Source organism: Alligator sinensis, unplaced genomic scaffold (assembly GCF_000455745.1).
Source record: "Alligator sinensis unplaced genomic scaffold, ASM45574v1 scaffold866_2, whole genome shotgun sequence".
NCBI lineage: Eukaryota > Metazoa > Chordata > Crocodylia > Alligatoridae > Alligator > Alligator sinensis.
This window is the reverse complement of record NW_005841900.1, coordinates 632503-649056: the sequence shown is the minus strand read 5'-3', so window position 1 is coordinate 649056 and position 16554 is coordinate 632503. Positions and strand designations below refer to the sequence as shown.

The following is a 16554-nucleotide window of genomic DNA, read 5'->3' as shown; positions in this document are numbered from 1 at the left end:
TAATGACAGGTTTGAGTAGGAGGAGCCCATTGACGGCAGCTCACTCAATAAAAACTGTAACTTACTGTCCCAATTTGGAGGTGATTTCACTTGCAGAACAACGAAGGAAGAATCGCAAGTGTAGGCCGGATCAGATTGATCACCTGACCCACCCTCTCCGTGAACACGAATCTCTTAGTTCACACTGAAGCTGCAGAGCACCCGAAAGGGACTGAAAGAAGGGGACTTATTCCTATCAGTATGGAGGCCAGCCCATTGAATTGTATTGCTGAGGCGAGCCCATTGAACCGTACTACTGAGGCCAACCCATTAAATTGTACTACTGAGGAATGAAACCATATTTTGGTATTTGGCTTCTCGGAATTCTAGGATTGTAAGTACATTATGAAAAATAATAGTATTGATTCAAATTTAACTTTTAGTTGTAATTGTAGTTGTTTTTGTAATACTAATTCTTATAGCGTTGTTTGGGAAGGAAGTGCATTTGGAGCATTGTTTCTGATATATGTAGTTATTGTGTTCTTAATGTTTATGGTGTTTCTTAAAGCTAAGCAGTGTTATATACGTAGCAAAGAGTTTTAAAATAAAATTGTGTTGTATAAATTAAGTGTGTAATCATTGTGAAATCATGCAATCAGCTAACTACTCCCCCAGCCAGTGCATCAAAACGAATCAGTAAATTGTTTGGGATTTTCTCTATTCCATAACCCACTAGAGACAATGTAGATGCACCCAATATGTTCTGCAAGCTTCGTTAGTCTTTCTGGAACAGTGCATAAGGCAGCCCTGATTGGCTAACCCAGACTGCCCATAGTCAGGTAGTGTCAGCATGGACAAACATTCACCCTCCCAGGAGAAACTCTCCTGGCAGTTATTTAACCCTAGTTGTTCCCAGATTATTTTTCTCCTGCAACAGCCAATTTTACTTTGGGAGAAAAAGCCTGAACATCTGTACACACATGATTTCTCTTAGAAGAGCAACAACTGTTCAACAGAAGCCACTGTTGGTCATTTGATGATTCTAATTATCTGAAACCAGATATGAAGTAAAAGTGAAATAATGAAATTAATAAATGTGCTACAATAAGGCCCATTGCTTTTGAGGGAGAGAGAGAAAATGCATGTTAAACAAGGCCTCAAGGGTATTTTTGAGCAGAAACCTAATCATAGCCTATATCAGGGCTGTCTGACTTCTGAGTGATAGTGGGGGGAAGGCACAAGCTGCACAACCAGCCCCCCGCAAGCCACATGTTGTATGGGCAATACACCACACCACAATGTGCTATGCCATGCCGCATGAGCATCCCCCATCATGACACATGCTAGGCACTCCCCTGTTGCACTGTACCAGCACCCTCACTGTGTGAAGTTTCCAGGTCTCCCCAAAGACACCCCCCCTCCCCCGACACAAGCTCCCTGCAGGCACTGCAGGCCATGCCATCTCACCTTGCTACTGGGAAGGGGTGCAGAGGAAGAACGGGGAGAGTAAGCAGAAGCTAGAGGATGGAGGGAGAGACACCAGCAACAGCAGCAGGAGAGTAATGAGGGGAGCAGTACCCCCTCAAAGCCTGGGTACTACAAGTTAACACTTAGGAGGCTGCACGCTGCCCAATAGGCCATTAGTTGGACAGCTCTGGCCTAGAAGACTGGAAGTAGAATACATCTGATTTCCCAGATTAAACTGACAGCTGTTCCTGAACTTTTCTGAATAGTCCAAAATCTTCATACTGTGTCCTAATGTCCCTAAAGAGTTCCTGAAACGGAAATATTTTCCCAAATTGGGGGGGGGGGGTAGAGAGAGAAACTCAAGTCTTGTATAGTTTAAAACATTCCTGTGGCACCCAGTAGCATCCTGAAGTCTCTTTTGAGGGAAAGCAACACAATGCTGCCTGATACCACATGAACATGACTATTTTATTTCAGCTTCTATGCTACCAGAAGCAGCATAGTAATATTCATACACCACTGGGCTTGAATTAATTAATTCTGCCTCTAAGCAAGACTGCAGCCTGGTCTTATCACTACACTAAAGGTGGCTATGCTAGCCAGCACCAGAGGTGTGATACAGACTATTTCTGGTTAGGAGGTCTAAGGATCATCTGTGTTCTAGATTTTGTATCCTTAAGGCTGGTTGTTCCACCTCAGATCTGTTACATACCACCTGACTCCAAGAACTCTCATAAGGGGATGAAGGGGTGTCCCTCACTCCAAATCCATAACCTCCTGGTGCTTCCAAGTGCCCTGCACTCCCAACTCACAGCCCCCTGCTGTCCCTGGTGCCTATCACTCTCAAGCCACTGCTCCCCCACCCCTGCCAGTCTTCACTCCTGACCTGCAGCCACCTGCTCCCCCCAGATGCCACCATCCTAACTTGGCTGGATTGCAGTGGCTCCATCTTGTACATGCAGTGGCAGAGTGAGTCTGGACCCAGCACAGGCTGAAAGGAGGAGGGGAGACCTGTGGCACTCCCCACCTCAGGCTGGGGCTCCTGTACCATGCCACACCAAGTGGCCTGGCTACAGCCTGCCTAGCACCCCCCCTCCCTGGGCAGAGTCTTCCAGGTGCCCCACCCCTGTGAGAAAGGGCACCCGCTCGTGCTGCCAGCCCAGCCACACAACTCCCCACTGCCCCTCAAGGCCCCCCCCCCCCCCCCCCCTGAAGGTCCCCCCCCCCCCCCCCCACCACACACACACACACACACCCACAGCCTCCTCTGCTGGAGGGGCAGATGTTTCCCCCTGCACCCTGCCACAGCACCAGTGCCTGGACACCTTCCCCCAGCACCAGCAGGCACCTCCCCACCCCTCACACACTCATCCCCTCCACATACCCCTGCCACACACACAGAGCCCCCTGGACAGGCCCCAAGCCCAGGCCCTCCAACCCCTGCCCCCCCATAGACTTACCTGCATCCGGCTGCCAGGGCTGCTCCTAGCACCCTGCCTGGTTGCATGCCACCCACGTACATGTGCAGACGCATGTGGCATCCCTGCCTCCAACTGCCTGAAGCAGGTCCCTAAAGGCTGCCAGCCTGCAAGGGGAAACCTCTGCTTCCATCCTTTAAAGAGGAAAATTGCATTTTCCCATAGCACATGGAAAACCCAGATCCCTGGTAAACATACTTGCTGCTAGGGCAAGCCATGAAATGCAGTTCTACCAGCAAAATCCCAGACATCTATTCCTATTTCAAAAGCTGCCAGATGGAGATTGGAGGACCCAAAAAAGAGGACATGTCCGGGAAAACCCAGATGTATGCTAACCCTACTCTAGTCCCTTTTCCTGCAGGCCTCTCCTCTCCTCTCTGATCTTCAGAGGGGTTAATCACTTTCCCTTTTTCTCAGCTGAGGCCTGTTTAGGGATCAATTATCCCATTCATCACCATCTTTGCATCTTCACCAAGGGGTAGAGTGACCACTGCTTCCTGATTGCCTCTAACCTCTCATAGTCTTTCAAGAAGCTGTCAAGATCCATCTCTTTCAATTTATAAAAGTATGAGAAAGAAAATACTTTCCCTCTGGTATACATCATACTGTAAGAGAAGAAAACACATTCCCAACACCTCTACAATGGATAGCTTCAGATAGAGATGCTTCAGAAATCAAATATTCCCCAATTACTAAATATTACAGATTATTAAACTCCTCTTCTCCAGTGTGCAGTTGCTAGGGAACTCATGAAGTTCTCTAGCTATTACCCTGGGATTCAAGGGAAGTCTTTTGTCCTGTGTTAGAACAGTGAACAGTTTCTGTGGCAGTATTTTCTCAATTCCTACAGAGTTGGGGCAGGGGGGCAAGGGGGATGGTACTGGCCTGGAAGTTAAGGAAACTGCTTATTTCCATGAGACCGCTGTGTGACCTTAAGCAAATAAATCACACCCTCTGTGTTTAGTTTCCCTATTAGTAATGTGGAGAATAATGATACCTATCCGCACTTGTATGAGCATGCTGGAATTATTACTGAAATTCTAACCTACTTCCTATTCTATTTTGGGATTTCAAAAATGCTTGCATCTGCCACACAGGGTCCTTTCAGCATGACAACACCACTAGCTCTGATCTTCCAGTGTGAACTTCCTTGTTCCTTTTCACTGTATAACTGTTAAAGCAGACTCATACTCAGCCACTTTTCCTTGTAAAAACAGACACCAAAACCGAAAAAGCACCAGCATTCAGCACATCTGTCCCTTACAGAGCAGCCAGCTGTACTGTCAAGACTGTACTGGACTACTCAAGGATTTTGTAAGAGAGGATTCTGTTTCATGGGCTTTGCCTTCCCATCATTGCAGCACAACAGTGAAATCATCTGAATAACTGATCAACTGGAATGCTTTCACATATATGTTTTTAAGAAAATCCAGCAGTTGAGTAATTCAGAACTGCTGCATTCTTTAAATCCACTTTAAAATGCAAAGAGGTGGAGAGATTATATCACAGGTTGAATCATAAAACAGGACAGAGTTCAATTTTAGATTTTCAAATAGGACTGTAACTGAATTCAAATGCATACTGTTTGTAAAATAGTGCACATTGAACTCCTAGGAAAGAGACAGGAGATAATAGATCTGCCTGTCATTATCACCATGGCGGTGGAGGGGGAAGGCAAAGCCAACACAAATCTGAGCTGATTAATGTAGCTGAAACTACATTACAAGATTAAAAAAAAAATACTAATAAAACTTTTATTAACCAGAAGGCAATATAAAAAAAACCCTAGACTTAAAACCAAGCTGGACAACCTTCAAGTGAAAACATACGTTTTTTAACTATAAAACAAATAGCACATACTGAGATCATCAAGTACATTTTAAAACTGATACTAAGCTATTGACCAAAATACTGGTCAGCAGCACAGCAAAAGTTGCAAAAAGAAATGATAGATCAAGGAGCACCAAGAGAAACTCCTAGTTTCTAGGAGAAGGTCTCAAGTTGCTAAACTATGTCTAGGTTCACTGACTTATTTAGAGCCAAACAAATGGAAATAGAACAGATGAATTAGAGGAATGTTCTTTGGAAAACAGCTGCTGTCTTTTTGTGTATAAAACTAACATTTATAAAACTGGGACTTATCTTGTCAAGATGAGCTATGCAAGGGACAGATATCAAATATATACATGCAGCTTAAGTGTACATTCACCTTACCATTTTCAGATCTGGCAATTTTCTTCCTACTCTTTAAGATACATTTTAGCATAAAAGTGTATCTATAAAACAGATAGATGCAAAAGCATTTTTCAAAAGCAGCAAAAATGAAAAGGTTATATAAATGTAAAAATTCCATTGCTATCCTATATAATGAGATGAGGTGTTTAATTTCTTTTGTTGATCACACTATATAAAAGTAGCTTTCTTAAACAAGTAGAAACTTCACAAAGCAACAACGACCACATTTATGTTGGAAAGATGACAACTCATCCAAAACAAAGGAATGTGGTCTATAGTGAAACAACTGTATAAAGATTATCAATTTTGACTGACAACTGTTTCATTTTTTTGAGTCGATGTTGAAATTAAAAGTACATCTAAAGTGCAGAAGTGTAGTAGCTGATAAAGCAATACAGGTTGAAACAGCATACTAAAATAATGCTGAAAATTATTTGAACTGTGTGCTTTAAGTGTTTACAATCGAATCCAAATACCCTTTTCATTTCTCAAGTTAACTGAAAACAGGATTTATTCATAAAGTGAAAAAGAAAATCTCAGGACTTCTGGAACTATTACATTATTTGAAAGTAGCTGTGAAAACTATTGCTAATATTTTTTTATATTCTATAAACACCATAATTTGGGTGGGCAGCTAGTCAACACCTGCAAACCAGAAGGAACGGTACTACGTTTATGATACAAGTTGCTTTTTTTCATGTGTTGCCTTCATAGTTTTTACTATTTCATTCACGTTTAGAAGCAGTTCTGATTGGAATGTCCAAAAACATTTAGTCTAGCAACTGTTTGTAAGACCACTGTAAGTACTAACTAAAAAACATTTTTCCCCAATATGATCTGCTTCCCCACTACTACCACTCATCTCACTTCCCAAAATTGGTTTAACCACCTGTGACATATTGTTTAAACACTACTTTATGAGTTCTGAGGCAGGGACTGTGTTGGTTATTTCTTCATGGAGCACTGCGTGCAATGGGGCGCTAATACCCTGTTCAGAAGCCTTTTGGCAATACAAGAGAAGAATAGCAACATCAGGAATAATTAGATCATGATATTTTAAGAGTCATTCTTTCATCCTTGCTACCAGTCTGAAGCTCTATGATAAAATTTAAACTTCTAATTTGGTGAAAAATTGGAAAAAGGCTCACATAACTATTACTGTATCATGCTTATAAAGCACATAAATGAACAAAATGAAGTAAAAATCCTTAGGAAGTTCCTGCCTTACTTGACTTGTTTGCCTCATCTTAATCTAGCGACACAAAAACTGTTTTAATTGGGTCAGACTCAGGGTCCATCTAGACTAGCCTGACACTCTGAGAGCAGGTGGTGTCAGATACTTCAGAGAAAATGAAATGCAAGAACCCCCATGTTTGGACAATTACAAAATATAGTTTTCCTTGTACAAAACAGTTTGGGATGTGCAAATGGACTGAAATATCCCTTATACATTTCCTCCTATATAGAAGTTTAATCTATTCTGAAGTTTTATAAAGGTACCATGATGCTATCAGGGATTGATGAGCTCCATAGCTGAATCATGTATCACACTATATTGAAAAGCACACTGACCTGGAAGTTAAGAAATGCAACTCACTTGTCACTGACCTGATGTAATCATATTTAGGAAGTTACTTCCCCACTTTGAATGTTAGTTTCCCCTCCTACCCTTGACTGTCATTTCTTTTTAAATTTTAACACCTTGAGGGCCAGGACTACAACTCAGATCCTCAAGGATACTTAATTCCCATGAAGGTCATGCACCCAAATACTTATGTGCATCTGGGCCTATCAGTTGATAAGGTCCAAAACAATAGAGCTTCTTGGTATCATTGTAACAGTAAGCACTAAAAAAGTGCATAAAGATATACAGTGAGTGTGTTCCAGGTGGAACGGACAGCACAAATAACACAATTACCCACAACTACAGTGGTAGAGATAAAGGCAAGGAAGATGCACAAATCAAAGACTGGAGTAAGTTTGTTTTAGGTCATAAAGTGGCAGGGATTTTTTGTGATATCTTTTATTAGGCCAGCTGTATAGTTGGGACAGCTGCTGGACAGGCTTTCAAGAATCAACTGCCTTTTCCTCAGGTCATAAACTGGATAAAAAAAGTCCATGCAGAACTTAGAATATCTGGAAGAGTTTACAGAATGAGGCGCATCAGGGTGCTGGTTTCTAGTGAACATTTAGCCATATAATCTGGATCAGCACCACAAAAGTCTACAGAGATGCATTTCTGAGGAGTGTTGAAGATTAATGAATGCCTTCTTTAGCTCTGGAGTGTTACATTCAAAATGACTGGAAAATTATTTTATTTATTTGGATCTGTATCATTTGTATTATAAAAAGGTGGGAAAGAAATTAGTTGCAGCAAGGAGCTGCAAGGGGGTTTTCTCATTTTAATATAGGATAGACTGAACAAATTTTTCATGTTTATATTAGGTGGTATCTAGGGCCTCATGTACAAAGAGTCATTCAGGAAAGTTAAGATTAATGAACTATGGCCATTATGTGAATGTGCATATGTTCAAACATATTAAACTGTGGCATTATTAGCTTCAACAAAACAAATAGCTTACTCCAGCTGTCCACAGAGATAATTCAAAAACTTCCTCCCATACTCATTTTTAGCTCCAAGCATGTTAAAGCTAACAGACTACTCTGGGTGGCTGGCATGTTTTCTTCAGGCATCTGTACATGTGCTGTAGGGTGTGGGCATTTTAATTAGACCAGCTCTCGGGAGCCGTTCTAATTAAAATGCCTACAGCATCTTGTGTATTCAGTGTCCGCACGTTTCAAAATGACAGCAGGGATGCTTTGAACGAGCTTTAGTTAAAGCATCCCCACCACCATTATGAAATGCGGGGATCTAGGGCTTCATCTACAAAGAGTCATTCAGGAACGTTAAGATTAATGAACTTGGTAGATGAGGCCCAAGATGCCAAGGCTGCTGAAGCAGTCTAATTAAACCACTTGAGCAGACTGAACGCATCAGAGCAGGTATCAGGTATGTGTACAGGTGCCCTTAGGCTCTCTCATAAATCAAGATTATTTTTTCACTAACTTCTGAATGTGACAAAGAACATAGATGCCTGTTTTCAAAGTTCCAACCTCAAGATTCACTTCTGTGGAGTCATTATCTGGGCCTATCTATATTCCATCACTTTTTCTCAAAACAATTAAACCATAATAACTATATGCCCTCTTTTGCTGAGCAAAAGTAACCTAATAAATTCAAAGATCATATGCATTTATAACGAAAAAAAATCATAAAATAAATGGGGTACACAAATTGGCAAAAGAAATTAGAAGAAATACTTTTAGAACCCCAGAAGTCACAGCTATCTAATCCCGATCTCTGCATTTCATTAGTCTCACTAACTGAGTAGGAATCCATGCCACAGACCAAAAGATGTTGGGAACAAGGCAGAGAAGAACACGGAGGTTTTGGTAACACGGTATCTTCTGCATGGAGAGGCTTCTTTTCAGGACTCGCGTGCTGTGCAATCTAATTTGTTTTTTTGCTGGCTTGGTTCCTTATCAAATATTATAAGAACCAACCACTTAGACAGCAAAAACAAACTTTGCCCAATTGTCCATCAAAAACCAAAGTTAATATTAACTGGTTTAGTATAATTAACCTTATGAAGTCAGCTTAAATTTCCCAAACACAATAGCATGTAGGAAGACTAAAGACAAACACATGAAGAAGTAAGTTCATATAAGCCTTACCGTCATGAATTTCAAAAGCCAAACTAGTGATCTTCTGTGTAATTATCATCATTGGGCTGTTACATGGGGAAAAAAGAAAGACATATTAGAAAAGAAGACCCATACCATAGCTTCATGTTAAAGAAAAAGAAAAAGATTAATTAGTGATCCCGAATAGCTGTCAACAAACTAGAAGACTGTCAACAGCAGAGGTAAGAAATGTCTAACTGTTAGAGCTCAGATGCACAGAAATACATAAATCTAAGTCTTAGATTTATACTCTAAGGAAGACGTGTCTTAGATGAGGCACCTGCAGAGTCAGGATATAACCATCTCCTGGAAGGGATTAAATAGCTTGGTAAAGTTATGCATATATTTGTTGAATTGGTTCATACACATATGAACAAGTAGCAGAATTTTTTCTACAAATGTACCTGAAGATCATTTAAATTTCTTTGCTTTTCTTTTTTTCTCTCTTTTCTTGAGTGGGAAAAGGAAGAGGAAAAGGGCACCAAAAAACATTTCTCCATGTTATAACTACTGGGAGCAATATGCACAGGACAATAGATATAACAGCAGTGAATATACAGCTGATTCTGCTTAAATAAACACCCTTAAAAATATGCCTCAAAACTTAGTTTGCTACATTCACTCTAAAGACATTTAATAAAATATAATGGAATTGCCTTTGAAAACAAAATTATAAATGACTAAATAAAAGCACTAAAGAAAATACCAAAAAATGAAGCAGAATGTAATTACTTTTTGTCATATACAGAAGTCTTGGTACATCTAGTTTCTCCTGTTAATACATTTAACTGACTTCTGTTTTAAATTATTTACGTCTATACTGGACGGTAAGCATTCCAAGATGGAATATTTAATATATCATCCTTGTTTGTACCAATTTCCAAACATTTAGAATTTTCATCCAACTAACAGGAGAGTATTCTGTACAGTAGGGTCTCATACCAATTAATTATTGCAGAAATATTGGTGGGCTGACTGCCATTAACTAGGGGTGCATTGATAAAGATTTTTTTGGCTGATACCAATGGCCTTACCACACACAAATGGTGTCTGGGTAAGGCAGACAGGACAAAGGCAGACAAGACCGTGTCCACTCAGGGCTATTTAGAGCTAATCAACAGGTAGCTGGTAATGTCCCTCCTTGGAATGTTTCCCTTCCTTGGAAAAAGCTGTTTAAGAAGAGCTTGAACTAATGAGAGAGGCTTTGTTTTCTGATGGGGTACTAAATGCTGATAACAGAGCTGATAAATGCTCTGTTATCAAGGGGGGAAGGAACCCTTCCCTAATCAAAGCATCCTGCTGGAGCCTGACCACAACCCCCTCAGCTCAGCAGTGTGGAAGGGGTGGGAGGGCTGCTCTAGCACCCCCTGGCTTCTAGCCTGAGCCACTGCAAGCATGTGCCTGAATTTCCTCAATCCAGAGGGGATGTCTGTAAAGTTACAAACCAGTTCAGCCTAGCCAGATTAAACTAACTTGCAAAGATTGAATCAATTCAGGCTCAGGCTTTTTGAATGTCTGTCCCTAACTTCAGAGGTAAGGCTCCATCAGATTAGGCAAAATTACAGCTCAGCATCATTTGTCTTCTACTTTTACAATGATGTAATTTTTTACACTACAGCTGGAATTTCATCTGTCCAGGGCTAAACACTGGTAACTCTACCTTGTAACAACATCACGAAAAGTGAAAATATGAATATAAAGTTTTTAAAGTTTAGTCTAAACTAAACTAGTCTAGGTCACAAGCATTAGCAGGCCTTAATCATAATTACATTCTTACTGCAGGCCATCACAAGGAACAGATTTAAGGTCACTATTGCATTGACACTAGAATACCTACATTGGTTTTAAAAATTTACATGGCTTCCTCTTCCACAGTTCTCCATGTTCCTACTTATACTCACCAATATGGGCACTGCTGGAGACTACTCCTCTGAGGTAGAGGTGTCAAACTCACACTGAGCCCCAGGCCAGACCCAGACCACGGGGCTCCATATGGCTGAAAGTGGTAGAGACAGCAGAAAATGCAGTGGCGAAGGCTGGGGTTATAGCAGAACAAGTACTGGCAGAGTACAGGTGCCTCAAATTGTCATAAACAATCTAAAGCTTACAATTTGTAATTATTAGGCTTGTGGCACAGGGCTAACAATAAGGATCACTGACTTAGTGCTGTGGCACTGCTGTAAACAACTGGCAGGGTCCTACCCAAGAGGACTGATTTATCAGGGATAAGGTTGCCCAGCAACAAGGTCAATATGATTACCTTGTGTAGACTGATGAGGAGGTCTTATTGATAGAGGGGTCCTAGAGATTCTGCTCTAGTGCTCACTTTCACCAGAGCCTGATTGGAGCAGGGAGAAGGGAGGAGGAAGAGGGTACTTTAATCTGGAGATTGTATCTTTTCCTGAGATTAGAAGCCACCACTGTGGCCTCCTCTAGCAGAAGCCGTATAAACCTTCTGCCTCTTGACCTCCAAGTGCAAGGGGAGGAAAAGGACTGGCAGACAAAGAATTTGTCAGGGTCAGGATATGTCCTTCTTCCAGGCAAGAGAGGCATTTGTTATGGGCACACAATCAGAAGTATCAGATCATCAGGCAAAAAGAAAAGTGCAAACCTTGAGGAAAGAGAATGACATTTCCAACTCGCACAATTCTGCCCCTCAACATGGGGATTTTCTTCTACCACCTCTTGCCCCACTTTTTAAGGAAAAGTACCAACTGAAATAAATATCAAAAGGGAGTTGGATTCAGTACAGGTTCAGTCTTGTTGTGGATGGTAACAGAGAATTCAAGGCAGATGAGAGCCACTCTGTACTTGATGCCTTCATCAAGGAATGCAAGGGGGCACAAGGGGCTGGCTCAGCAAGGACAGACAGGGCCATTAAAGGATTCCATATTCATGTGCGTGTAGTATACATACACCTCTCACAGTGTCCATGCTCAAAAAGGAAATGGTACACACTCAGTGTGTACAACTAAGTACACACAGTCAAATTAAACAAAAAAGAGTAAATACAGTAACATATCAATCAAGCTTTACTATATGTTGATGGGAGGAAAAACTGGAATATATAGTTTTCTTCTTACCCAGAAAAATCAGCAGAATATTGTCCATAATCAAAGATATAGACTCTAGTAATTTGGCACACAGTGAGGTATCCCAAAGCAAAAACAAAGCAATACCTGAAAAGGAAAAATAAACACTTATGTTAGATTTAATCATTCAAAAGGGAAAGCAGCAACCAATGAAAGCTTATTCCTTCAGCATTCCAGATTATTAGCAGTTTGTGTTTGGATTAAAACAGTGACACTCAATTAATCTGCCCCTGCAAACTCAATCCAGTATGTGTGCCCAATCCACAGCAATTGGTGCTACCCTGGCTCCTCTGCTGCAAAATGTCCAGACCTGTGAGAAGCGCTGCAAGCCACATGACATGGCTCCACAGGCCACATCTTAATTGTCCCTGAACTAAAACACATCAACATGTCATTCTTTATGTCTGAACTATTAGGTATGGTCACTTATTTTTTCATTAGGTTTTAGATGAGCATTACCCAATTTCAAGTTTTAATATGACCAGTTTATACATATCAATCCAGGGTATATTTAAAAATTATTGACTGTGATAGGATAGGAATATTCTATGATTCATTTTCAATATCCTATGATTCATTTTCTATAAGAGCGCAAAAGAAAAAAATATCCAGCGTAGCAGTTTATAGTGCGTTGCGTGTGTTGGCTAGTGCTGGGGCCAAGTGTCGGCAGGAGGGCAGTGTAGGCTGCCCTGGGTGGGAGCAGGCAGGGCTCAGCCCTGTGAGAAGCACTGTGGGGGCATGCACAGGATGGATGGAGGGGAGAAAAAGGGGGAGGGAGAGGGACAGAATGCACCTGCACCACAGGGCCTGGGTGAGCTGTGCTGCACGTGCCCCCTGCCCCTCCCTTTCTCCCAGGACCTAGTGTGCAGACAAGCTGCCCCCTGCCACACACACACTCACACACCCCTACAACACCTCCCCACACACCCCACCTCCACACCTTACACAATATACAACGATAAGACTTTATTTGGAGCTATTATGCAATTGCCTCTTTTTTTTTTTAGTAGTGTATATAAAGTCAAAAAATCTGTTTTAGAAACAAAATTTAAATATACTAAAAATAAAACATCTACTATAACAGTTTTTGTTTTTATCTATAATTTGCTAAAATTATATCTTCTGAAAGATTGCGTGTGCAGCCTTCAACAGCTCACCAAAGCTCATTAAGTGGCCATCCAGCCAAAATAACTGCCTAACCCCGATATATATAAAATAAAAGATGTGTATATAACTAAGTAATTATATGTGTGTGTGTATGCACACACACACACACACACACACCCCCCACTTATTTTATCCATGTATATGTAAATGTACATGAACATGTAAATGTGCATGTATACAAGATCATATGTATATATATGCAGGTGTGCATGGATGCATGTGTACACCTCCCCCCCCCCAGCACATATCAGTTTACATGTAAGCTTTTGGAAAGATCCATCCATTAGCATGATTTGGCACTATATAAATATAGTTCTGTTAATATAGATTCCAAAGTGTGCTAGATAAGTACCTTCACTTTACATGTGAATTACTGCCAAGGAATTAGCCTTAAATCATGTTCTTTCACTTTTGTCTGCAATTTATCATCACAAATAGTTCCACAGATTTCAAAAGGGACTATTTGTAGTAATAAAATTAGGGATGTGTTAGACACTTGCAACATACATCAACAATGTAAGTGAGGATGAAGGAACTAGACGACCAATGAGACAGTGACAGGTACTTAAAAAAAGCCCCTTGTTGGTGTTCAGGAGAAAAACTAAAGAAAACAGCATTATAAATAAAATCTTAGCTAAAAAGCAAATTATATCTCTGAAACTGTAGGATTCAAAAGAACATTTTTAAATATAACAAGATCTTAAATTGACACAATCCCTTTACATTTTTATTTATATACATTATGCAATGCTAAATTATTTATTTCAGCTAAATAATTCAACATTTTTAGATTTATAGTGCATCTGATCTGATTTAGAAATAACTTATGAATTTTCTGGATTATTCTAGTGAAGCTGAAACCAGCATGAATTAGGAGATAAAGATAAACGGTATGAAAGTATTTATTATAAAAAAAGACTGTCTGGAGATCTGACACAAAACAGTTAGGTACCAGTATGTAGTTTGTTGCTATGTGCACCTTGATTTCTCTCAGATTAGTCCTTTCTTTCATTAAAATTTCATGTTATTCAGTCTGAATGGCCTATACATTTACATTTTACACAACTAAATGAAGGTTTACAGGTGAAGATGTTTAGAAAATTATACATCAAAATAGAAACTAGAGAAGATAATTAAGCTATCATATTTTTCTTTCATGAAGCATAAGCTAAAAACGTTTTTAGCTTGCAAATGAAACAAACTACGTATTACAGAAGTGAATCCATTGTTAGCCAGCCTGTCTTAAGTAAATTACAGGTATGCTGAAAAAAATATAACAACAAACATAGCGGTACCACAACTTTCATAATTCAGACTAGTACCATATGAAACGTCTGTTAGATGGGGAAAGAATCATATTTGTATATATCTGTGGTTTAGGCAGTTGAATTGAGAGGGAAGGAAAGCAGTGCCACTTTCTATTTTACACAGTAATAATTGCAATGATAAATTCATAGCTATATTTAAAAGACCAATTATAAAGACCTACTGTTACACCAGGGAAATTTATATTATATAAAACCTACATTGAAAGAACACTGTGATCACAAGGTCAACTAAAAAGTTAGGAAACCTAACCTATATCCAACCCCCTTGTATGCAAGCACTATATTATTCACCTTAAATTACAAGATCACACAGCGCTGCCTCTACAGGACATGTCTCATTCAAGCAATGGATAATTATTCAAGATTTTTTTTTTTAATCTCTACATTCAATATTTGGCCTCAGGGCTTATATAACGCACGTCTTTCAACTGTACACTGAAGACCGTTAACTATGTTCTCTTGGACATTTCTACATTGTATTCACCAAAGTAACAGTGAGCACAAACAACGAGTCTCATGATCATATAATGGTAGGAAAAATACGCTATAAGAAAAGCCACCAGCTCCTCCTATAGCAGGAGCAGGCAATTATTTTGACTGAAGGGCGACTTAATGAGTTTTGGCAAGCTGACAAGGGCCACAAAGGTAGTCCTACCCTTGACAGGTGCCCCACCCACTGGCCATCTTGGGACCAGAAGTCCCATCTCCTAACCTCTGACCTTTGCCACTGGAAGACCCTCCCTTTGCCCCCAGAAGTATTCCTTTTGGGAGGGGGGTATGCCATCTTGAAACAGTATATAATTTGTTTTTTTCCCAAAAATCAAACATTGACAATAGCATATTTTAAGTTTATTAAAAAAATATTTTTGTCCTGATTTTTGTGTGTTTTGTTGTGTATATAGAAGTGATTGCATAATAGCTTAAAATGAAGACTTACTCTTGTATATTGGGGGAAAGGGTGGGTGGGTGGGTATGGGGTTTGTGGGGGGGACGTAGGTATGTGTGTGGATGTGGGTGGGTGGGTAGGTGTTTGTGGGGATATGCGAGTATGGGGTTTGTGGTGGGCTATGGGGTGTGGGTGCATGTGTATGTGGTAGGGTGAGTGAGTGTAGCAGTGCATGGGGCTCCCCCCAGAGATGCACGGATGTGTGTGTGGGGGAGGGTGCGGGTAGGCGAGGTGTTTGTGGGGTGCGCGGATTGTGTGAGGGAGGGTATGGTTATGGTGGGGTGTGCATGGAAGACCCTCGCATGTACCTGAGCCATTCAGCCCCCACCCCACAACAGCCTGGAGCCCATGTTACCTGCGGTGTCTCACCACCACCAACAGTGCACAGCCCCAGCACGTCCCATGCCCGCTCTGGACTCACCCCTATCAGAGCAGATCAGCGGGAACTGGGGCACAGCCCAGACCCAGCCCACTCTGCACTGCCCTCCAGTGGTGCATCCTGCTGCCTGCTTGGCATGCAGCGGGGCTGGGGTGGCTATGAAGCTAGACTGCCTTTCTAGGTATCGCAGGTGGCAGTGACTCCTTCTGGCTGCCACCACCACTGGCCCCAGCTCCAGCCCCATGATACCAGCAGGCATCCGTGCCACAGCCCCAAACCCATGCGCCCCACTCCTGCTCTGGGCTTTCCTGCCCAGGCTCAGCAGCAGCAACAAGGGGCAGAAGTTGCTGCTCAGCAAGGTGTAAGAGTAGCCCCTCTCCCTTGCCACTGCCAGTGCTTCCTGGTGTAACCACCCAGAGCCCACGTGGGGCTGCCCTGTGTCTACACTGTGTCACCGCTACCTCTGGGCCGCCCAGCAGGGCAGTGGTGACAGCACAAAGCAGAAGCAGGATAGCCCAGTACAGCACAGGCTGTGGGCAGCTACACCAGGAAGTGCCAGCAGTGGCAAGGGATTGGGACCACTTTTACTCCACACTAAGCAGCAGCTTCTGTTCTGCACTACTGCTGTTGAGCCTAGGCGGCTGAGCCCAGAGTAGGCATGGGGTGCATGGGGCCAGGGCTATGCAGCGCAGGCCCCCACTGGTACTGTGGGGACAGGACCAGTGGCGGCGGCAGCCGG

At 41.6% G+C, this 16554-nt stretch overlaps 1 protein-coding gene across 1 annotated transcript in view; it reads right to left on the bottom strand.

Annotated features, from left to right (window-relative positions):
* The window catches only part of MBOAT2 (membrane bound O-acyltransferase domain containing 2), a 191774-nt gene that overhangs the window by 52933 nt on the left and 122287 nt on the right, over window positions 1–16554 (bottom strand). Inside the window, exons 4-5 of the mRNA XM_025197590.1 lie at window positions 11987–12082; window positions 8895–8950 (exon numbers count right to left, since the gene is read on the bottom strand). Coding sequence (XP_025053375.1) covers window positions 8895–8950; window positions 11987–12082 — 152 coding nt within the window. The remainder of the gene's footprint in view (window positions 1–8894; window positions 8951–11986; window positions 12083–16554) is intronic.